At 38.5% G+C, this 25,080-nt stretch overlaps 1 protein-coding gene across 4 annotated transcripts in view; it reads left to right on the top strand.

The window, feature by feature from the left end:
• Positions 1-24,128, top strand: part of LOC115586727 (tumor protein p53-inducible protein 11) — a 43,326-nt gene extending 19,198 nt beyond the window's left edge. For all 4 annotated transcript variants that reach the window (XM_030426025.1, XM_030426024.1, XM_030426026.1 and 1 more), the window contains 6 exons: positions 10,198-10,337; positions 15,515-15,573; positions 15,747-15,795; positions 16,911-17,007; positions 19,644-19,745; positions 21,523-24,128. In XM_030426025.1, the coding sequence (XP_030281885.1) occupies positions 10,209-10,337; positions 15,515-15,573; positions 15,747-15,795; positions 16,911-17,007; positions 19,644-19,745; positions 21,523-21,656 (570 nt within the window). In that variant the 5' untranslated portion in view covers positions 10,198-10,208 and the 3' untranslated portion in view covers positions 21,657-24,128. The remainder of the gene's footprint in view (positions 1-10,197; positions 10,338-15,514; positions 15,574-15,746; positions 15,796-16,910; positions 17,008-19,643; positions 19,746-21,522) is intronic.
• The last annotated feature ends 952 nt before the right edge of the window (positions 24,129-25,080 follow it).

Below are 25,080 nucleotides of genomic sequence, written 5' to 3'. Positions count from 1 at the left end.
ACAAATAATCAGGTGAACGATGCCTTTTTTAATGCTCTTCCTAATATATAGAAACAGTTAGGGATGTCCCGATCCAATCTGTAGGATCGGGATCGGAGCCGATCGGGGCATTTTCCTGCTGATCGGAATCGGCAATTTTGAACGTGGACCCAAGCCCGATTTTTTTCTCTTTTTTTTCTTTAAAACATCAGAGCACAATTTGTGGTAGAACGCAGGCACGCGCGTAACGTTACTCGGGCAAACCTGTGGATAAAATGTCTGCTGTGTGGAAATAACTTAAATAGAAAGCGAAAGCAGTCCAACGGTGACATGTAACATCTGCTATACGGCCGTTTCGCGGAGCTGCATATAATACTACTCAGTTGATACGGCATATACAAAATAAGAATACAGAATAAGAAGTAGCCATATGAAAGTATAGCTATACTTTGTTTCAACAAAATAGAAAACCTATTAAGGAACAGCTTGGATGCAGGTACTTTTTTTTCTTAATGCAGCTGTATTATCTAGGAAAAAATTAGTTAAGGCCAAGTCTCTGATCGGGACTCAGCATCGGCAGATACTAAATATTAAAGGACTCGGATCGGGATCGCGGTAAAAAAAAACCTGATCGGGACATCCCTAGAAACAGTGTTAACACCTTCACTTCTGCTCAGGATTGCTCATGCTGCCTCATGCCACATGGATCTCTCCAAACCATGATCTTGGAAGCACTCCCTGCTGGTTGTGGGAATTATTCAGGGTATCCAAGCTGAGTAGGTATCTGAGGTTGTTGTAGAAATGCTTAGCACTCACAGACTTCAAAGTGGAGTCCTACAGTAACCCAGCTCCCCTCACCTCAGGCAGTCATATTGGCATGCGTCAAGTAAAACTCATGTCTCAGTCTTCTCTAATAATCGGATGTTGGTCAAACACAAACAGCGATGTAATTATTTCATAACACAATTACAAATTGTTATCAGAGCAATTTTCCAGCCACTTTCCCAGTTATTTACAAGTGACATTTATAAGCTTCATTTGATGAGTTGTATTATTTTTATTACCTTGGAACCTCACTGCTAATGATTGTTCATTTGATCTTGAATTGTGAAGCCCTTTGAAAGTCTCTTTCAATATGAGCTCTATAGAATAATCATTGATTGACCCTCTGACGTTTAATAACGATAATTTAGATTTTACCCCGATGATGGTTTACAGGTCCATGTTTGGGTGTTATAAATGTCTTGCTGATAGACAGAATCAGCTGTACTTTTTCTTTGCTGTTCCCATTGACAGGTCCAAAGAGAGGTGGAGCAGGCTTAGGTATTGATGTGCAAATAGGTGTCTCTTCATCCATGTATAGATGATTGTGGGAGTAGAAATTAAGTTTGTGCACTGTTTTATACAATGATTGAGATATATAGAACAGAATCAGGCATATATGTACAGCTTTTTAAATCTGATAGTAAGACTTTGGATGCATATTTCTGTTGTTCACACAGAGTTTTAGTCTGGAATCTACTCAAAGTTTTATGCACCTTGACCTCTTAAACCTAAACGTAGACCTCATGATAGCACCTCATGAAACCAAAATCATGATACTACATCTTGGAACAATGCAAGTCTCTACACCAATGCACCAATCCATCACATGTAGTTATTTCATTGAATTAAGTCAAAACTTCAACCCACAAGAGCGAAAGTTGATGGGAATTATCTTCTGTGCACCATAGATATTTATACCAAATTTATGAAATTCAATAGTTCTTGAGACATTTAACCAAAACCAAAGATGAAAATCATGATGAACTTACAGAAAAAGAATATTTCAGTTGATGAACACAACAACGTTGCCTGCCTACAAAGTACTTCTCCACATCTCCAGATTCCTCTTCCCGGTTTACATGTCCAACCTCAGGATCAGAGGGACCAGCTCAGTGTGTTGCAACAGCAAGACAACACAAACAAGCAACACTTAACATTGTTAGGATATGTGGAATCCAATAATGTTCAGTGATGCTTGATCTTATTCCGTCAGATCACCAAAGACTGGATCTTCCTGTCCTTATCTTAAAGTTATGCAGAGCCGAACCTCCAGTACTCCTGAGGGAAATGAGAAATCCATACCATTAACACTAACCATGAGGGGTAAAACATTTACTAAAGGTCAGTAAATTATTGGGCACTGGAGACAGACATTTCATTGATGACTCACAGCTGGCAATTGTTTCTAGAGTCTGTTGAGGAGAGATTATCTAATCCTGGCATTACGTGGTGCTGTGATATGTCCTGAACATGGTGGTGAGGGGATTTAGAGGCATTTGGGTATTTGTGAGGGAAAGGAGGAGACGAGCAGGCTGTAGAGTCTGCTTTCTTATTTTGAGTAACACATTTGTTCACAGTTGCTCCTCCACACCCACACACTGCTTTGTTCATATGATACAATAATTTTTTGCAGAACATCTTTGTAGTCACTAACAGAAATCTCTCAAGGAGTTCACACCTTTCCCACAATATCTTCCTCCTATGTTTAGCAGCTTTTCGTTTGCACAGCACATGTTCTGTCACAAAATCCCAGTGAAGGATCAGAAATAGTATTTGTGACTCACATTATTGGTGGTACTAAACTCTCAGGTTTTCATTTAGGGCTGCACAATTAATCACGATATTATCACAAGTGCAATATTCAAATTGCAAGAGGCTTCAGTTTCTTGAAAAAGGTAAAATGTGTGACCAAACTATAATGAAGTACTGTAGTGTTGCAGAGATGCTTTGGCCTACAAATCTTGTTATCAGATGTAAGTGACATCTTAAGACCCCAACAAATATCACATCATGTTGTTGATGTTTTTATAGTGAATAAATAAACTGCAATGAAAACAATTATCACTCCCACTAATTACACATCACAATATCACTATCTATGAAAATCATCCTAATGTGAGTTTTGACCACATCATGAAGCCCCACTTTGGTTCTTTTTTCCCCTGCAGGTGGACTAACCTGTCCTTCCCACAAGACACATTGATTCATTTAAATGTTCTTCTGTGATAAGACTCTTTTCCCTTATGGTTTGTCCTGCAGGGAGGTAAAAGCATCAATGTTCTGCAGACATGCTCAATCACACTCACAGATAGTAAAATCCTGTCTCTTCAGTGTGCATCAATAGAAGGCTTCCCAGCACACAAATACATCTGCCATCTTTGAGGCAATTTTATTCATCTCATCTTTCAGCAATCTTTGGATGTACCTTTTTTCTTTTTGTATTTTACATAGAATCAAGGTTGGTGATGATGCTTGAGAGTCGTATTGCTGGAAATTGTTGAGTGGGTGTGCTCTATTTTAGTTAGGTTTTTTTTTTATTAACCATATCTTTAAATTCTTTCAACTAATGCACGCTTGAAACAGGAAATAGGATTTTCTGAATAGAAATGGCGTTGCCTTATTATACAGTTACTCCAGGAACATCTATGTCTTCTAGAAAATTATTCTTATAACACAGCACTGATTAGTTCTTGTCCTGCTGAGGCGACAAGTGTTCTGGAAGTATTTTTGGAGGCTGTTTTATTAGAATGTCTTAGATAATATTTCACCTGCCATTCTTCAATGCTCTTATCATTCATGACAGTTTGTTTTACACTCTACACTAATCTAATTAATGCTCCTCAGTTAAATGGTTCATGTAACATTAGCACGATTGAACATGACTATGTTAAGCATAATGTATATTACTTCAGGGCAGCATAATTGGTACCCTTCACCTTGATGAACGTACATTTAGGCCTGCAACTAACTTATTTTGGTTGTCGACTAATCTATCGATTATTTTTTCGATTAGTGATGATTATTTTGGCAGCATCTGTTTCGGCTTTGGTTTTACCTCATCTCAGAGCAAATTAAAAACCCATGAAACATGTTTTTGAAAACATAATAGTGTGAAACACAGATGTTTTTTTAAATTGTTATTTTAATGAAACATAAATTAACAAAATAATACATCAAAGTGCAAGTTGTGAAAACAAAAACATTAACAAATAACAACTAAAAATAGCAGCAGTTAACAGTAATAAAAAAGTATAAAAAGTCCATCCTTATAAATATTGCAGCCAAGTCCATAATTTTACATAAAGCCAGTAAATGTAAAATGAAATTAATTTCCAGCACAAATGACCGTATAACTGACAACTTCTTCAAGTTGCAGTGCAGGAATGTGAGCATATCAACATGCTCTAGTGTGAGGCTGGCTCTCTTCTTGTAGGTTATGTTCCCAGCAGCTGAGAACAGTCGCTCAGAAGGAGTAGAAGTAGCAGGAATGCACAAGAATGACCGGTCTAGTGATGCAAGATTTGGATACTTTGCTTCATTTGACTTCCACCAAGATAGGGGATTCTCTGTCTATGACAGAGGGTGCTCTCCAAAGTACATCAGTACCTGTAATAGGACAACAGATGAAAAATAGGCTTGTGAAAAAGTATGGCATGTTACAGTTGATGTTAAATGTTAAGAATTGTGTAACATTTATGAAGCTGAAATCTATGCATCATGTTTTATCACATTGTAATGCCTAATACTAATTATTACAGTTTTTAATTGATTACATATGAATTATTATTATGCTATAAATCATTGTATTAAGTGGAGGTTTACTATTCAGTGTTTTATCCAATTTATATTATTACTGTTTTGTACTGATATAATATCCTACACATGAATTATTACTGATATCGTTGCTGTCAGACAGAAACCTCTTACTTGCAATTCTGACTTATTTTTTCATAATCAATTTTACTGGCCACCCTTTATGTCCGTACATTATTAACCAATGAATGTATTCAAGAAGCTTGTCTCCAGCCGGCCTCTTGTCTGATGATACAAGGGGGAGCATGGGTTCAACCACAGTTCTTGTTGTCATTCAAGACCTGTTGCATTTTTAGTAACTATGAATTTTAATAAATTACTTCTTGTTTGCACACTAATGGATGAATATGTCTAAAAAAATGCAAATCCATTTTGGTTTGATTTGCTTGTAGGTTTGTAGGCTACTACAGTCACACGGAAATGTAATACCATATATTGAAGATAGGAGGGGTCACCCGACAGCAACGATATGCTCCAAACCATTACAAAACAGATAGGCTACGCTATAACCCACTGATAACTAAGACAAATAACTGTTGTCAGTTCAACTCGTGAGACTGCCGTCTGGCGTACATGCCACCATAGCTCCAGGGTGCTTACGTTTCAGGTGCTCATGCATGGCTGTAGTGCTGCCATGAAATCACAGCTATGTTTGACAAAGTTTGCACGTCACATGTTTCACAGTTTTATTTTCAAAATGTTCCCACACTTTGGACGTTGTTGGTCTTGTTTTCCTGCTCTCCTCAACATGTTCTGCCATCATTCATATTCTTCTTCTGCTGCTGCTACTTCTGCTTCTTCTACACCACACTGTGGTGCGCATTCTAGTAGTGGTGCTAAAGCAATTTGCTCTGGCTCAAATCTTTAAAAAAAAAATTGCGTCGACATAATCAATTATGCCGAATAATCGTTGCAGCCCTACACACATCATGATACATCTGATGTGAATGCTGACGATTTTCTCCCAGATGCCAAAAAAAAAAGATAAAAGAATGGGACTGCTGTCTATCTTGATCTGCTTCTATTTTCAGCTCCTCTTCATTCATCCTACCAAGCTCACTCAATAATTCATTGTTTGCACTACTTGTACTTTTCTCTCATCCAGGTAAAATGTGATCTGGTTCACACCTTAAACAAACTGCTAATCTGAAATAGTGAGCTTAATGGTTGCAGTGATTCACAGTTTCTTGGGATACCTAGTGTTAGTTATATTAGTTATATTAGTATTACAGTTATTAACCCTCATGTTGTGTTCGTTTCTTGTTAAACAATTTTGTGTTCCCGGTAAAAATTGCCGTTCCATTTAAACTCATCATAAAAACTGTATAATACATATATTATCACTACTTGTTGTGTTAGATCTTTTTATCAACTTCAGTTCTTTTGAACATTACAAGTTTTGAACTTCTATTTGTCATTTATGGCCTGTATACCTCACTGATCTGAGTGTATACATCTTGAATTTGAGTTCTAAAAAGCATCATTTCTGGATTATTTTGACTATAAAAAATGATAAGATGAAACATAGTATATTGTTTATCACAGACTACTTAGGGTAAAAGTTACCAAGGACATTTGTTTCGAAACCATTTAATTTTTTTATACAGTCACATAAAGTAACACTAGTCGTGTTCCCGGTCAAAGGGTTAGGTGGGTCTCAGGTGGGGATTATATTCTGTGTCGTCTTCATCTTATGACACTTCCTCCTCTAATCCATCCTCACTGTCAGTTTCCTGGGCTCTCTCCTCCTCACCAGTGTGGTGATCACATATGTAATCAATAGCCTCATTTATGGTATATCGACGTGCCATGGTGCTGCCACACAATGAACTGTGAGCAAGGCCTCAAAAAAAGCATTTATATAGGCTACCAAAGCTGCGAGAAAAGTTCAACATTATTGAAACAATGTTCCAACAACTTTCTGAGAACAGGTGTTGTTCCCGCGGGAGAGAGACTCCACTGGGCTAAGGTTCCCGTGGTGGTTGCCTGGGAACCAAGGGGTGTGTGTGTGTGTGTGTGTGTGTGTGTCCATATGAGGATGTACCTGAGATCAGTTTTTTACACTAATTGTAGTCTCCCCCATTCATTCCTAATGACTGGTCATTTTTGACCGGGAACACCAAGAGTGTACAAAAGTTGAATACAATACACAAAATTGTATGCAAATAAATACTATTTATTTTGTGTGTTGAAATCCTCTTTGTGGACAAAGTCATGGACTCTTAGGTCAGTCTGACCAAATTAAGTACATTTTTCAGAGATAAAACTTTTAAATCGGACAGATTTGACCGGAACACAACATAAGGGTTAAGACAGACTCTTTTTTTCAAGTTCATATCAAGTTTAGTGTCTGTCTAGACATAATATTTTTGGAAATTATAATATTATTTTTCAATATTTTCTATTTATAATGTATACAATGTAGGTATTTGTTCAATGAAAGAAACAGGTAATTGTTACTGATAATATTTGAAATAAAATTAATAATTAGGTTGTGTCATTAACTGTGAAAAATGTCATATAGTTGCAACCCTAATGAAGACTAAAAGTAAGTTCCTCTTTAGTAATTCATGCTGACTCAAAGCTTCACATTAGGAGCACATGTCTTCACTCCAGTTGACTGAACGCAGATCAAAGTGTCTTAATTTATCCTAACATAATACCTACAACAACAGAGTCATGATGAGTGACTCTCAGCAGAGACCTCATCATCAAAGGTGGCTTCAATCATGTAAGGTGTTTTCGATAATGATGAAGACATTCCTCCATTGGCAGTTGCTAGGCAACGCCATCAGCATTACTCTGGGAAGTAGAAGAGCACTGGTCGGGAGATTCAAAGGATGAGACGTGCAAGGTTATACAAGGATGTGGCTTACCAATGCATGCATTGAGGTGTTTCTTATTTACTGCTTTATCGCACATTCTGATGGTGTTTTGATGGTGGAGCCACAATTTCATTGCTGTAGTTCTTCATCATTTACAGGGATATAATGCAATGCATGCTTTCTCTGTTCTCCTCAGATGGGGCCAGTGATGTGGCAATGAAAGCAGGGAGAATGATTTGGTTATTTTTCTGTGAAGGTGGATATTCTTGAATACAATTGGTCACTTTACTGCATGAAACGAGACATGAATCGAGGGTGATTGTAGGGCCGAAAAATATATAATATATAATAATATAATATATATAAAATCTTAGCCTTTATATAACATTGATTGTAAGCATATGGATTGATCACATTTCACAAAAACAAAGAGGCAATCCTGTGTTTTCCCAATAAGATTCAGCCCTTACACTAAGGCCTGGTTGAAGCGCATCATCAGATTCTCTGTCCTTCTGGGGTGCCTCTTCCTGCTGATAGTTACAGAGAAGGGAAGGTCTAGAGCCTTGAGGCACTGTGTGGGAGTCTAAGTGGAATGTTTGACAACAGAAGCCTGAACACATGCTGAGTAACCTTCACTGACCTTTACAATCCTATGTATGCATGCCAGTACAAGGGAATGTAGTCAAATCTTCCCATATGACAAAAATGTACTTAGTTTAACACATTTAGTTCCCACCTGTCTGTCCCTTAAAACACATGGGAAGGAGAAACTTCCCACAAACTTAGAAGAAGATGTATGGCGTATGTGTGTGTTTACATTATTGTTTCAGCTTGTGTATAAAAAATGAACTTTGAACTGGTTGTGAAACAGTCAAGTTTAATACTGATGCAGACGGATATGGCCTACATAAGCAAACAAGGTAATTGGCGAGAAGATTGGCTATTTCTGTAGAGTTAGTATAATTATTTGAAATGCCTGTGAGTGTTACTGAGTTGCATTCTGACCTATCCTTGCCTGAGGAAGGAAGCTGCTATGTGGTCTGGAGGTATAGGATTAAAACAAAGTCTACTCTGTTTCACCCTCGACATATTACAGTTGTAATCTTATATAGACATAGATTATCCCCATGCATCCTGCAAACAGCTGCTCAAAAAAAGAAAAAAAACCTATTTAAGTATGTTACACTGGCTAAATTAAGATGTTCACCACAAGAGCTCATAACGCTTTTATTCACAGGGGCCCCCAGAATCAACAAAAAAGTTAAACTTCCTTGTAGCACTTTTAACTTAATTGATTTGCCATGGGACTTATACAATTCCACATTGTTTCTTACCAGCAGCAGTCAGACATCCCAAAGATATTAAATGCATTGTAATGTGAAAAAGAGAGAAGGAGCAAACCAACAACACTCAAACCAGCGAGTGCCTCGCAGTCATTTTTTTTAACTTGGTAATTTATTTATATGCGTTTGCCTCTAACTGTTTCCTGGTGCCGCTGATTGTTTTTTTTTTTTTGGTTTTGTTTTCCTTTCCTGAGGACAAAGCTCTCTTTTGGAGGTGCTGTCCTCATTCTCTAAAGTGAGGCTCAAAATTGATTCTGTTTAACTCCTCTAGAGAATTGCATCAATGTTTAGACGGGCAGTCCCTTTGTATGTGTGTGCACATGTGCGTGTTGCGTCCAGTTGAACCACTACCACTTCATTACTGAGTCGATGATGATCTCTCTTGATTCAACTGTTGCTTGTGCTCACTATTCGTTTACACTGATCAATAGGGCCACCGCAGTGTATTCTGCTATCAGAGTTCAAACAGACATAAACAGAATAATACAATAAATCGCATCTAAAAGTTTGCCTTTTAAAATATTTCTAATTTTAGGCATTCAATAAATTATTGTTTGAATATAAAGATAAGATTTTTAATTGTTTTAAGTTTTAAGCTACTAAAAACAATACAGGGATGACAGCTCTACGATTAACTTTCTGACTTATAAAGGGTAGGCAGAGATCTTTCTCAACTGTTCCTTGGTTATGAAATCTTTTTTGTATTACTTGAAAAACTAACAAAGCTGTCTGGCTGCCCAACAGTGAGGCTTTAGCCTCTTTTAATCACAGCAGCATGTGGGGATAAAAATAAGTCATGCTTACAGCTTATAGCGGGAAACTGTGACAAACAATACAGAAGGAAAAAAATCAGATGACAATATCATTGTTAGAAAAGAAACTGTTGAGTTTATTTCAAACGAGACAGAAATGTGTCTGTAGGTTTGATCATATTGCACTTGATGGGTCACATGTTGGACAGTGGAACTTGAGTGTGTGTGTGTGTGTGTGTGTGTGTGTGTGTGTGTCACGATCCATTGGCTCTAAGAGTGGGCACCTGCGTCTGTTGGCCTCTGAGCAGACCTGGAGGACATCTGGCTCCTGCTTCCATTCTGACTTAAGAGGAGGATTTTATGGGTTGCTTGTATTTGCTCGACCCGCGTTATGTAACTGTGTTGCATAAGTCAAGTCCCCAAGGGGATTATTGGTAGATTGGTAGATACCTCTTCCTGCCTGTGCTGCATAGAGGTATCCTCTTCAGAATAAGGGGTAATAACACAGGAAAACTGTATAATAGTATGAGAGCTCAAAATGAATCTTTCATTTTTTTCACAGCTTCTTTTGTACTCTTTTTTCTCAATTTAATGTATTACTTCCGACAAAACTGCCACGCACACCCTGCTTACCTACATCTATTTCCACTTCTCTGTCAGGTGTGTGCACCATGACGTCTAAACCTCATCCTCCTCTGATGAAGAAGCACAGTCAGACAGACCTGATAAGCCGCCTGAAGAGCCGGAAGATCCTTGGAGTTGGCGGCGAGGATGATGATGGGGAAGTGCACCGCTCAAAGGTCAGATAACATCACACAATGTTTTATTCATGATATTTTCATTCGCACTAATTCAGACAACAAAGGCAAGAAGCTAGTGAATTAGTGCAACAAACACATTTCTTATAAATGTAAGCTCATTTGTTAAACCATCATCACTCAAATGGATAATATTGCAGCAATGCATAAGCAACAATGGCTGTCAACCACAGAAGTGTTCATTAACTCAGAGAAGAGCTATGGATTGTTTTCAAAAGCCACACTAGGTTTTTAATTGGCCCATCACTCTCATAGTGTCCCATTGTGTGCATTTACTTCTTATGCTTCAATGAATCTAGATCACGTAATCCCATGAGTTCCCGCAGCTCCACTGAGATGTGACTGGCTCCTCTGGGAGACTCCCTGCATCTTACATCTCATGCATTATATTCCTGCATCACATGTATTTGCACATTTATACAGACAGTGCACAGTGATGTGTATACCACAAACACAACGGCACACATGCTGGTCATTCCAGGAGACACTTGTTATATGCATGCATGTTGAGCTGCACAGTTGCAGGCTGACAATGATTTCTTGTTCTTTTTCAGAGAGCTCAAATTTCAAGACTTTTTTTTTTTTTTTTAATCAGATTGCAGTCAAATGATAGGCAGAGCAAACCGTTCCTCACTGAAATATTAATCAGGCAAGTGGGAGATGGGAACAGAACAGAAGGGAACGGGCATACGGTGGCAGCTGATAGCTTGTGATGAGATGTAGGCCCCTTTTTCTCAGCCCTCCTGAGTGTTTGTTTTTCTCTCTCAATGTTTTAGCAAGAAGACTAACCCAGACATCTGCCACTCAGATCTCTTCCACAAAGCGCATTGATGGATACATATACTAAGAAAGAATAAGAAACACTGAATGCCTCAGCCCCCATACCAATTTGTCTTTAATTTGAGAAAGATTCCTGTGGTTAGATACTGTCTGTAATGACTGATGATCTAGCAGAAGACTATGCAAAATACACTAACACAATATTTTGGTTATCGTGGTTGAGGGTGGTGCAGGAATGAGTTGTGAACCCCGGAAATTAGTTCAAATTTTTTTTAAACTTCCAGGGAATGGGTTTTCAGTTAAATGCCTGAAATAAGGTTTGCTGTAACTACAAGCTTCAAAGATATTCAATATTTGTTCTATAATAAAATCAGTTTATACCACATGTTATAATGTCAATTATAAGGCATTAACTAATCCGTAGCAAAAATGGGGCATTGGCACCCCCAACACAGAGACTCATCTACTCACTAGTTCGTCTTTAAAGGTGGACTTTATTTGCAATTCTAACTTTACAACTTTAAATTGATCAATTCAAAGTAAGTGTGTTCATTATAGTGTAGTAAGAGTAGGGCTGGTGACATTGAAGTCATGTGACTGATATGTTGTTATTTTATAGCATTGCGATAGCTTTCTGCCGATTTCATTTTCACAATTAAAAGAGATGTTCACTTTATCTTGCCAAACAAAATGTATACGTTTTCATAAACATGTGTATGCCACAGAGCATTCCAAATTCCAATTGAAAAATTCCATAGGCTTTTTGTAGAGGGAGCCAGAGCGATGCTAACCTCTTGGTTTGCCTACAAAATTACCTCATCCCTGCAGCACTCTATTGTATTTGCCTTTATAAAATAGGTTTCCCTATTTAACTGTGGCATTGACCCTATTTTAGAAATGAAATTGTTTCTCTTACAATATTATTGTTAGCTTCTTCTACTGCATTGTGCTGTTGCTCTTGAGCTGTTCACTTATCCTTGCCACAAGTGTTTGTGGTAAAGAGACCCATGGGATCTAAAGTAAGGTTAGCCGCATAGCAGGAGTTGGTTTGGAGGGGAAACAGTTGAGTTTGGTAGTCCTTGTAAACAAAGGAGGGAAGTGCTCCTGTAGTCCGCTGACTGTCTCTTCCTGCTGGCTTAAAGATAAGAATACTGCTCCTGTTACTTACACCTCAGTGAGAGAGAGGCTTTGTTTTTGAGCTACCTTATGTGAGTGCAACTGTGCCAGAAGATATTGCCCATTGTGTCACTGTCAGCTTGTTTAACCTACCAGTACATTAACGTTGTGTTGCAGCAACTGGGCTCTGACAGCATGAACCCAGGCCTTCATAAATAAGGCATATCACAATGTTTTGAGTATATTTTGTGTCCCGCTGAAAGACATATCAAACTGTGATCACAATCCTCTTAATGAAAACATCCATCAGATGAGAAGCGCACATACTCAATGACACATTTTTAGTTTGGTGGTTGACAGACTTCTCCTGAATAAATTTCATGCTCTCTGGTTGAAAAGTTGCCCTTAGTTTACTGAATGTAGCTGACTGAGTGACTGCTGACAAGGCTAGGCCCCAGCAGCTGTGATTAAGCGTCACTCTCCACAAACGGCATTGTGCATTTCTTCCTTTTCCTGTTTCTCCTGCTCTCCCCAACTTGCATCCGCTCTATTCCAGCCCGAGCCAGCCCTGTGCCATCAGTTGACGCTTAGTTCCCTTTGAGTATTTCTCATGCCAGTCATGAATATTTATATGTTCCTGTCAAAAACAGCCCCACAACCATGGCACAGGAAGGCTGATTCACCTGGTCACGTGCTCACAGCTGGCACAGACGGATTCGTGTACAGGCACTTTAGCTGTAGTGCAAGGAGAGATGTACTGAGTCTAGTCTTTTATCTTAATATTTTTAGGAGTTTAACTTCAGGGATGTCTTTTTTTAAGTCTGTGCTTTCAGATCAAGGTGAGCAGCAACCATGCTTGAGAGAAAATGTTTCAGAAAATCAGAAAAAAGCAGCAACACAGCGATCCTTTTTTTCCATCCTTTTTTCTTCGGGCCTATTAAGACAGATTAAAGCTTTTCATATCTCCCTTGTTCTGTTTTTGACGTCTAAAAACGGCAGTTCTATGAAGCTTCTTAAAAGAGGCCTCTTGGCCCATTGGTATCACTCAATTCATGTTTGAGTGCATCATAGTACGCTGCCAGTACAAAGATGCAAGAACATCCCACTATACTTGTTTTAGATTTGTACACATAATGAATGTGTACTGTTTTTGAGTGACGCATATATCACTTGTGTGTATGTATATATGAAGGTGCTGTAACTTATGGAATACAAGCTTAAGTATTTTTACAACATAAATTTGATAAATTTGATAATAGATAGACAATAAACAACAAACTAATAGGACGTGGATCAGATGAATGATCGTGGATTGTTTTTGTTTTCTTTTGTGATTTTTATTTAACTTATTTTTTGTACCAGTGGAAATGCTGCTTCTGGTGTTTAACGTTATATATGATGGGGATTTTAAAAGAACAAACCCACAAGGGGCATATTTGCAAGGGGCATTGGTGCTACCAGTTATAACATTTAGTCACAATGTCTTCAAAAAATGGTTGCAGTCTGAAGCCCTATACCACTACTAAGACTACCACTATTCTATCAACTAGATGGAATACAGTTGTTTTCCAAACAGTTCCAGATACATGACTCATTTGCATGGTGGCAAAATCCTTGGAAACCCTTGTTTTGATCACTTAAAATCAAAATGTTTTGATCAATCCTGTATACGACATGCATCATTTTGAGAAAATGGCTTTCTGTTACCAAGTTCCCTGGAAATAAGACTAGTCAGAAACTGATTAATCCTCTCAGCTTCAGTGGTTTTCATGCTTCAACGTAGTTTTTAGTTTCGGTGATGTTGCATCTTACTGCAACACTAGAAGATATGTATAATAACAAGGGAACCAATTGATGTTAGGAGAGTGATAGGACCTGAAGGCTTTGGTTGAAGGAATTCCACTCTACAGCAAACAGTTGTACTTTATCGGTGGGTTGCTGTTTCTTCAGGCTGAAAATTGGGTTTATTTCTTTCCCTTGCCCTCTGTGGTTTGTCTGGGCCAGCTTGTTTACCTTCCTTCCCTTGTGTATTTTAAGGGTTAGGGTTAGGGAGTTAGGGTTAGGTTTGATTTCTAAATCAGATTTTTTTTTTCTGAGCTTATATCCTCCACACGCTCAACAAAAAGAGTAAATGTTCTTTCTCTATGAACTACCTCCTCTGTTTTTTCCCCATATATTTACAGACATATAGACACAGATACAGACAGATTCAGTATATAGCTATAACTCCTTTTAGGTATTTCCTTTCACCTGGAATCTGTTGGGTTTAGGATGCTTTAGATCTTAAAAAACATCACAATTCTTCTGAAATGCAGAATAATTTGTTTAGAGACCTTGCCAATTTATGGCATGTGCATGATTATTGTTAGTGCCAATTAATCTGTTCAATATTTTTGCATCAATTACAATTTTTTGTGTTCATGATGAAAATCTTAACTCATCAGAAAAATTCCAATTTCAGCAGTTCGAACCAGCAAATGTTTGACAAATGACGGCAGGCTGTTAATATCAGACTGAACAGTATTCTTGGATGCTGTTATGTTTGTGTTTCTTGGAGATTTTTATGTGAACATAGTAGTGCTTGATGGAGCAGAGTAAGACAGATGAGTTGCCAATTAGCAGCATTTGAGCATCCTCTAGCATCTGTGATAAGAGATTCCTATCCTGACAGATATTTCTTGGGTTTGTCTTCTCCATATTGCTGTTTGATAAGATCCATTCTGTTTAATGAAATATTAACTGTTTTTCTATTCAGCTGGAATGCACAAGTACCTTGAGTTTGTGGTAATTTTCTCCCACTAACTGCTCCTCAGGATTATAAATTTATAGAGTATTGCATGGTGCTCGTGTTGCTAGGATTAAGTTAATGTGTAGAAAATAAGGCTTTCCTTCTGGCGTAGACTTGGTTGTTGGTTATTCATCCAGTATTCACTGCAGGATTTTGTTATGACATACCCTCTTAATCGTCAGGGGGTGATTAAGGAGGTGAACACATTTACAGTCTCTAATTAACATCTTAATAGGTCCTTCTTTGACACTGAGCCTCTTTTCTTTTCTCTCTACTGCTTGTTTAATGTGCTTCTCTCCAGCAGCTTGCCACAGATGCACTGACAACACTGAATATATCTCGCTGAAAGGCACTTTATTCTTGGTTATGTGGCTTTTGTTGAAGGCTGTCATAATAGATACCTGTTAAGATGACGTGATTGCTTTTACATTTCTCTTCACATAACTCATTTCCTTTTTATTTTGTTCGCTCGCAGATCAGTCAGATGCTTGGAAATGAGATCAAGTTTACAGTGCGAGAGCCTACCGGACTGAGGTAAGACTTCCACCGCTCAGAACAGCTCACGGTTCACACGTCAGACTGTGTGAGGTCATCTGTGTTTCACTTCTTAGTCAGTTCAACATGTTGTAAACGCAAAGAAAACAAATGTACAATCAGTAGTGGTTGCAGGAAGGATGCAGTAAGTCATGTGATGTTTCTCTTTTTAGGGTGTGGATTCTCATTTCAGCTGTGGCTTTCACAGTTATGGCCCTGATGGTAAGTGTGACCTAAATTAGCAACACAGTGAAGATGTTGTTTCACATCCATGACTAAAAAGCTTTCATTCCATTTTAACGCAGACCCATTTTCGAGGAAATTGGGACCCTGTGTAAGGGCCCATGTCCACATAACGTTGCTTTCCAGCACTTGGGAGAGATTTGAGTGCTTGTGCACTGAGAGAAAAAATGCATGTTTGTTTTGATTGACATTAGCTAATGCTATGATAATGGAGGGCTGACTACATAGCTTATAACAAGCTTACAACAGGTAGGATGAGTACAACACTCACCCTAACCCAGCAACACTGTGTGTTTAAGTGTATGGATGATATACTCCCACAAATAGTCTTTGCTGTCTCTGTTATCATGTCTGTTGAAGTTTAAGGTAGACAGACATAGCCAGAACAAGATTCTTCTCCTTTTTCTTGGTTACCAGAGTGGAGGTTTCAGAAGGTGGAGCGCTAGGTCCAGTGTTTTTTTTGTAGGTAGCAACATGCTGCGCTTAGAAAAAAAGCATTATGTTGACAGAGGGCATAAAATGTAAATAGAATAGTTTACCTGTGGAGTGATCTGAGCAGGTATTTTTTGAGCATCCCACAGCTTCTCCAGTCTTTTGTTGCCTCTGTGCCAATTTGTTGGAAATGTGTTGCTGACATCAAATTCACAATAAGTATAACATCAATGATGCTGATAATGTTAAAACATTAGATATATTGTCTTTGTACTGTTTGTGTTGAGATTGTGTCATAAAGGATCAGGAAAACTGACTTTTTATTTTTATTTTTATGCAGCATCCCAGATTTTCCAACAGAGACTTTTGTACAGTTATAAAGAAGATAAAGCACTTGTTTTAGAAATATTTAAAAAAAAAACATGTCATGCAAACCCAGCAGTCGGTGACTGTAGATTGTTATCAGTGAGAGACATCTGGAAAAACAGCTACGTCTTTGTCAGCAACACCGCCTAAATGCTCAATATCCTCAGTGTTCACACAGTGATTCACAGACAGGAAGACTTTGTCACTGCTGCTACATTTGGGGGGCATTTGGGGAAGACAGAATGCTGTTGTGTTGATATGACAGAGTTGTGTTGTTCTTTTCTTTTCCTACACAGGCCCTGGTGTTTCCCAACCAGCTCTATGAGCTTGTTTTTGAGGAGGAGCTCTCCACGACTAACATATCCGTTCGCCTTTATGGAGGAGCACTGCTTAGTAAGTCTTCACTCCTTAGATGAAGAAAGACACACAGTTCATAAGTACATAAAACTATTCTTGATTCCTCATGCATAACTGCAGCACATTGAGTATACTGCAGCTACGCATGAGGGAGTTAATTCACTTTGGCTTCTAATGCATTCATTGCAGGTCACACACATTCAGATTATGTACAAAAAGCTTCCTTCTTGCTGCAAAATCTGTCCTTTAGGCCACAAACAAGCTGTATAATTTAATGCATTTCTGTGTATCTAAAGTTCACTGTGAGGGTTTGCTGGGTACAGACACCAATTCTCCTCAACTCACAGCAAAGGCTCCAGTCGCTTTTGTGTTGCCTCATATATCAGGTCTAAATCTGCTGCGAACAGTGAGGGGTGGCAGGAGAGTGTATTGTTGGGTGTGGGTGTGTGTGTGTGTGTGTGTGTGTGTGGTTTGGTGTGGATCTCAGAGAGAAGGCAGCACATTAGTGTACATTAGAAATGTTCATCTTGCTCACTCAAACACACATTAAATAGAGTTCTGCCACGCCACCCACACAATACAATCAATGCTCATAAATATGCCAGGTAATTAAGGCATTTGCGCTTTGCGTCCCTCTAATGAACAAATAATATTGGAGTTGGAGTGATCATTTTAATGGCCTTAATTTGAGAAAAGGCTGTCAGGCAAGTCGGTGAGTCAGTGAGTGATTGCAGGGTGAAGAGGCACAAAAAAGACAATATGGGAGTCAAGGTTTAGCATGTATTTCGTAAAATTTGCCAGGTTGTCATTTTTAGCTGAAGCAGACCATGACAGATGTCAGGAGGTCAGCACATATAGACCTCTATATTGACGTGGGGGCCCAAAATATTTCATCTATCAACAAGCCTGATTCCCAAAAGGCGGTATTAAAACATAAATAAAAGAGAATGAGATAGTTTGCAAACTATTTTCAACTTATTTTCAATTTAAAATGGAAGAAAAGGCAATATATTTCATGTTTTACCTCAGCAGTTACATCATTTTTTTTCGTCAAAAGATGCCAATTTGAATTTGATGCCAGCAAAGCCTTTCAAAGCCAAAAACACCTGTTTGCAACACTGCACAGATTGACATCTTAATTGGTGACAGGTGATACCAATTAACCAGCCTTGAAAGGCTCAGTCGTTTGCTCTGTGTGAAACACGATTGTATAAAAAAAGCACATGGGTATTTTTAGTGGACGACAAGCTCTCCTTTACAGTCCATTTTGAAACCTAGTAAAGAAAATAAAGGTTGAGCTTGATCTTTCTTTTTTAAATAAGGCTTGTTTTAACTTAGCCATGAAAACACTGGTACAGGCTACCTTCTCAAGTATACCTCTACACTTCACTGCCTTGATGCTTTGTATCACAGCGCTCTCTGTTTTTACAACTAACTCCTTGAACCGAACACATCACTGTGTACTTTACACACCTGGTTTCCATTAAGCCTAAGGAGACAACAGCATTGGTACACATTCATTTACAAAGCAATGCTAGGTATACTCCCGTCACATCTACGCAATCTCCTGACTAAACAACAGCTCTTATGAATTCTGCTTCAGTAGACGGCTGCTCTACAGGGTTTCCAGGATTTTTTTTTTTCGTTGTAGATTAAATTCTCCCTAAGAGAGTTCAAACATTGATTAAAAACTGTGTAACCAGAGAGTGCAGTTTCTATTCCTAAGATGGACCTCGTACTATATATCTGTCACCCCTTATCTATTTTTGAAAGTGTTCCTTTTTGACTTGTTCTATTCTATAACTATAGCTTTGTAATAATGTGCTGCCATGGGAAGGTGTCCCTCAAAAAATAGACAGACGGACAGATGGTCAGTTGGTTTTTTTAATTAGTGTTTTGTCAACTGTATTGGAATCTGTGTTTTAATATGTTCAGGTCCAAGATATTTATGGGAATACCAAAGAGAAACCTCACACTATACTTAAACCAACTGAATAAATATCTGTATCATGTTAAATCGGGGCAAATCAAAAATCTCCCTCTGTACCATTACTGCATCTCCTGAGAAAAGATATATCCTTCAACACATGGTACTACAGAGGAAGATATGAGTGAACCAGCTTTCAATCCCATAAGGCTAAAGTAAGATGGGCTTCTTCATTTTAAATGTCAACAGGGCTGTGGGGATTAGCAAAGACTGAGGGGGGATGTCTTACAAGAAAAGGAACGGTAAAGGGGTGAAGGATGAGGTCTCATCTGCCACACAGATGGAACCTGGCAGGGAGAGGATGTAGTCCATCAGCCCTTCCACCTCTCTGCCTACCCCTGCTTGTCTCCATAGCCTCACTAGTGTGTGTGTATGTGTGTGGGTAGTAGTGAAATGCACGGAAATTAACTGGAAGAATGGCAGGGAATAAACTGATTGAGCACAGGCTTTTATCAGAATCAATGAGTCAGAGCATTCAGCAGAATCAATAGGCCAATTATCAGCTTGTTCGCATGGCGTCACAGATTGCAGCTGCAAGGAAACTGTTCTCAGAGTAGTTTTGTTAATGGAATAGCTCTTAGTAGGAGCGAGTAGGAGTCTTCTTTCCTGAAACTCCTCTGTTTTTCTGTTTTCACTCCCATGCCCCTGAACCCATACATTTTCATTTTATCATGTCTTTCTCCAGGCCTGGCCCTCATCATGTGGAATGGTCTCTACACAGCGGAGAAGATCGTCATCCAGTGGACACTGCTCAGCGAAGCCTGCTATTTTGCCGTCCAGTTTCTAGGTGATTAAACTTGTCAATTATTTCACAGGTCTGTGTTTTTTCTCTGGCTGTTAGAATCCCAGCCATAGATATCTCCCTTTCTCCATTTCACTATGATAGTGACACAGTTGAGAAGAATCATTAGTCAGAATTGATTGTACCTGAGTTTCGCACGTGTTGATACTGCCCTCTTGTGTTCAGAGTGTGGAGTCACAGCCTTACCTTAAATTAATAGATTAGCATTCCTACTTTCAGTACTGGATGTGAAGACCCTCCTTCCTAAAGCAATTTAAAAAAATTACACAGAGCATTTTCTTCCTACTTTCTACGGAAGCCAGTACGACGCTTCAGCAGTCAAGAAATCAAGTTGGTTTCTTGCTGTCTTACCAAAGGGAGTATGAAGTTCTCTCTTTCTGTTATTATCCCTCTACCTCAGCTCAGCAAGAAAATGTTGTCCAAGGGAACACCAAAAGGGAATGTACTAAAAACTTTTAATGACTGTAACTTTTAATGACCGCTGACCATTTCAGTATACATGTGAGCATGTGAGTATTGTTTTAAGACGGAGTTATAGAAATGTGAACCTCCTTTATCCCATTAAGACCTAGGGCGGCCATTAAAAACGCATCGTGAACGTTCTCTAAAACCTTGAAATGAAAACCATTTAGGAGCTCAAGCTTAAACTGGAAATCACTGCCTTTGCTCTAATGTTCATTAACAAATTGCAATGCATTTCTTAAGTCACATGTCTTCAAAGGGAACACATTATCCAAAACACACTCACGTCACATCAGGCACCAAAGAGAGAAACAAAAAATCATTGCATCTGGTCTTAATTCGTTATGGTCTGCTTTCCTTAAGGGATGCACTGATTTATTAGCCAAACAGTGCCACCAGCTGATAGTCACCTTTTATTGATTGCTATCAGCCTATCAGCCATTTAGATGACAATCACCAACAGGCACATAAATGAGCTACTGGCTCTCTGTCAGGTTATAAGGCTACATAAGTACTGAAAAAATAATTGAGTAAAAAGAAAAGTACCGGTAGTTTCTTTTAAAAAAGAAATTCTCATGTGAAATGTAATGGAAGTTAATTGATTACGGTTAATTACTGAGTTGTGGAGCAGGGGTAGGATTAAATAAGTGTATACTTCTTCCTACTCATATTCGAGCATGTCAATGCTTGTTAATGGACTATGCTTTGAAATATGATTTTTTTTTTACACTTTTTTGTTTAACTTGTTTAACTTTTTTTTTTGGTGTGTTTTCACATGTCTGAAATACATTTGCATTCAATTCAGTTCCATTCAAAAAATAGTTATATTGAAGGTTATTTCATACAGCTCTGGTGGGTGTTCCTAAATCTTTGCTTGTGACTGAAGTTGACTGGGCCTTTGCAGTCAGAGCCTCCAGACTGTGGAACTACAAATAATGAAGGCTGCTTTGTCAATCTGTTCAGAAAAGTGTTTCCAACATGTTAAAGTAAAACAGTCACACCTAAAATCAATTAAATCTCGAACCACATTTTTGAATTGCCACATTGGTATTTTTTTTATTTTTTTTTTCATATAATGTAAATTTCTTTGGTATCCTGGCACAAAAGAGGGAATAGTTAAAAACAAAAGCAAAATAAACAGCAACAAAAACAACAGTGTAATTTGTTTGACAAATTGTTAATTTAAACATCGGTATCGGCTGAGAAGTTACATCCCTTCCCTTGAAGTTAATAAAGTTAGGAAAATCATGTGCACTGTGAAAATAATATTTTAAGTACTGAATGTTGCTCTGGGTTTCAGTGACATCTTTCACCTTAATGGAGATTGGCATCCTGCCCAACGCCGCCATGCTCCTGCTCCTCAGTCGAGTGCTCTTCCTGGTGGTCACCATGGCTTACTATTATCACTTGGGCCGTAAGCCGAAGAAGATCTGAGCTGATATTTCCAGGGAGAGGACAGCTGAGCACAGATCACAAATGTGGGGTCGGAAGGTTTTGAATAATTTTTGACAGGGGCTCGGAGGATTACCAGTGTATGCCCCCTGCCCTCGTCCAGTGGACCTAACCTATTACAACCCCCAGTATTCAACAGACAAGCACGGTGTCACATTCCAGATTGTACAACAAGAACGAGAAACCTCATAGTGCAAGTGAATTACTCTTTCACTGGGCTGTGAGGTCAAGCCCCTCTTGACACACATTCCTCCTTTGTTCAGTCTTGAGTGCTGGTATTATTCAGAAGGAGCTGTTTCTAGTGCATTGTGTTCTTATGTCAACTAGTTATATGATTTAATATGTACAGTACGGATTGATTCCATTCGACTTTATTCATGTACAGCAACATGATTTTCCAGATTTAGTGTTATCTGATAAAAACGGCTTAATAATCACACTGGAGGACCAAGAGTTTGTGTTACAATGTGTCTACTTTTTGATGCTGTTGATGTTAACTCACACTGTCTGTATTCCAAAGTGAAGCCTGAACATCTGTGCTCTTGCATGCTTCTCTGACAGCTCTCCAGTGAACACATTGAATGAAAAAAAGCATTAACTGTCCTTAGTGTACGATTCAGGTGCAGTCAGATAAGCTCAACTCCTAGAGGTCAGTTTTTACTCTGAAATCACACCCATCAATCACATTCATATTTAGACTACCCAATAAGAAATGCTGAATTTAAACATTTTTCAGGGACAACGTGATTTATTTTTTATTTTATTATTCCTTGAGGTCAAGAAGTTCTACCAAAGGTTGATGGGAATTGTTTTGTACAGAAAATTTACATTACAGTGGTTAATACATGTATACTGTTGATAAATGCACATGTAAGCTGAAGCAGCGTAGATCTCTCCTTGTTGTGTGCGCCGTCAGCGAGGACTTTAGCCTGAGCGAACTTAAAGAAAGAAAGTATTTAACATTCTGACTTTTACTGTAAAACTAGTGTCACACCTGAGCATGACAGTGTGCAGGTCAAACAAACCTGAGCTGGTTCCTCTTCAGTGATGTAGCACAGTATTTTTTTGACATGCACCATATCCTTAGCCTTGCCTTAAAACTACTTAACAGAAGAGTCATCAACACTGCATCCTACTTCTTGTGTACATATGTAAATAAAAGTATTTACTTTTATGTGGTGTTCTTGTGAACCGAACAGGGAACTTGTTCAGTATTAGTTAAATGATTTTCAAAGGTTGATCTTTCTCTTGGTGTGTGATATTTTGTACCTATTTAAGTGACATTTGTGTTTTTTGACATTATGCATGCAATATAATCCAGCAAAAGAAATAGCTCGAACTGTGTAGCAAGCTGCCACCGACTAGAACGCAAAAACAGACATTGATGGGGGAGAAGTGATGTTAAAAATGGCAAAGAGACGAAAAGGAGATTTTGATTTATAAGGCAGTTAAATGATTCGTCTGTTAACACAGATACGACCCAGCACATGACAGTTTTCACCCAATCGATAGATGAGATTTAATATATTTTCTACCTCCCAATACGTGGCACACCCTCAGGTACGTGACATCCCAGCTTAGTGTTTCAGAGCAGTGCCAGCCATGCTAATTTGTCAACCAATTCAGCACCTAAGGCCAGTCAAAGACACCCTAAAGATAGTTGACAAATTTTTGAATTAAACTTGAAACATTATTTTAAGTCGAACAAGAAAACATACCGTAGTTCTCCTCCAAAGGTGGTCCATAGTGTTGCAAATGACAATGTTCAGTCCTGCCCCAGAAGGGAGTGGTCCTGAGGTCGGAGTGATTGAGGGTTTGCAGCAGCAAGTCCGGCATTGAAGGCAGATGTGCTCGTTAGCTTGGGTGAGCTCTGGGCTCAGATAGGGAACGTGAAACATGGGTGAGGTCTCACGTATTCCTGAAAAGTTGTAATTATCTTTTTGCCAGTGTTTAATTAGATGCAGCTCTCCCGAGTGACATTGTGAGCCCCAACCTACTGCTCTGTCCTGACTAGCGTGGTAATTATGGAGTTCAAGAAAAATGTCGTTCCATTTCCGTCGATACTACAGGCCTCAAATCATCAGCCTGGTGAAATGAAAAAGGTCTGTGAAGCAGGTTATTTTAGGAGGGATGGGGCAGTTGTGAGGGGGATGGGCAGAAACAGGGAGGCAAAGAAATAGCTCTTTCATCCTCCTGGTTCTGTGATGTGAATTAGTCTAAAAACATCAGTAAGTCGTGTCCTTGAAACTTTAGAGAAATGGTTAGTTGAGCTATACATTCTCTTTTATGTAGATCCAACATATATTATACTGTTGTGAATAGCCTACCAGGTCAAACTGTTTCAAGTTGTAGCATTGTGTTTTTATGTATATATGTGCTATATTGTACCTCAGAAATAAATTGTTATGGATTTACACAATTTAGTTTGAAATAAAGGACATTATTGTTTATTTTGAAGGCCTCAAAAGTGATGTAATTTTTTTATATATTTCTTAATTAAATTTTTTGTCCATAAGGTGTCAGAAAATAGTGAAAAATCACAATTTCCTCAAGCCTAAGTGGTATCTTAAGTTGCTTGTTGCAGTCTGAAGGCCAAAGATATTCGGTTACTTTCACAAATAAAGGTTTTAAGATGATTAATTGGTCATTGTACAACACAGGATTATGCAGCAAAATGAAAGTTTGTAAACTCCTGCATTCTACACAAACACTGAACATATACAGCTAGTTATATACATAGTTTACACATAAAACATAGTCATTATTTTGAGTTTGCCACAGGGCGAGTGTAAAAAGCAGCAACGACATGGTGACGATAATGTGGTAAGCATCTTTACAAAGTTTGACATCTGGGAAATGCTGTCCATCCACTTTGACTGCATGTGAGCACCAAGCATCAATGGTCTAAACTTGGTACACTTCTCCTCATTGTGCGCTCTGACAGAAAAACATAGAATCCTTACTTTTGAGAAGCTACAACCACAAACCACTTTTGTGCTTGGAAAGTAACTCAAAACCAAAATAGTGGTTGATTAATCTTCTGCCGATCAACTAACAGTTGCTGCTTTAGAAATACAAATGATGTAAATGGGCCCTTATTAAGCGGCCACATGGACACTTGATTGTCTGCTGGACTGATTATGTATGTATTCATCATAGTTTAAAGGCCTTAAACTGAGTTAAAAGTTGACTTCTACTTCCAACAAAATGAAATACCAGAAATTAATGACTCATATTAGGAATCACAAGGTTAAGAAAAGGTTTCCATTCACTCAAAACATCTACTCTAACTCCACTCATCAAGTACGCTTCAAACTTGTATAATTGATGCCCAGCAGCAAGGGTGAGACTTGAGCATAGGTATCTCTCTAATTTGATAGCCGACAGCCTTTTGCCACCTTGAACA

Source organism: Sparus aurata, chromosome 8 (genome assembly GCF_900880675.1).
Source record: "Sparus aurata chromosome 8, fSpaAur1.1, whole genome shotgun sequence".
NCBI classification, from domain to species: domain Eukaryota; kingdom Metazoa; phylum Chordata; class Actinopteri; order Spariformes; family Sparidae; genus Sparus; species Sparus aurata.
Note: the sequence above shows the minus strand (reverse complement) of the source record. Positions and strands in the feature narration are given on the sequence as shown.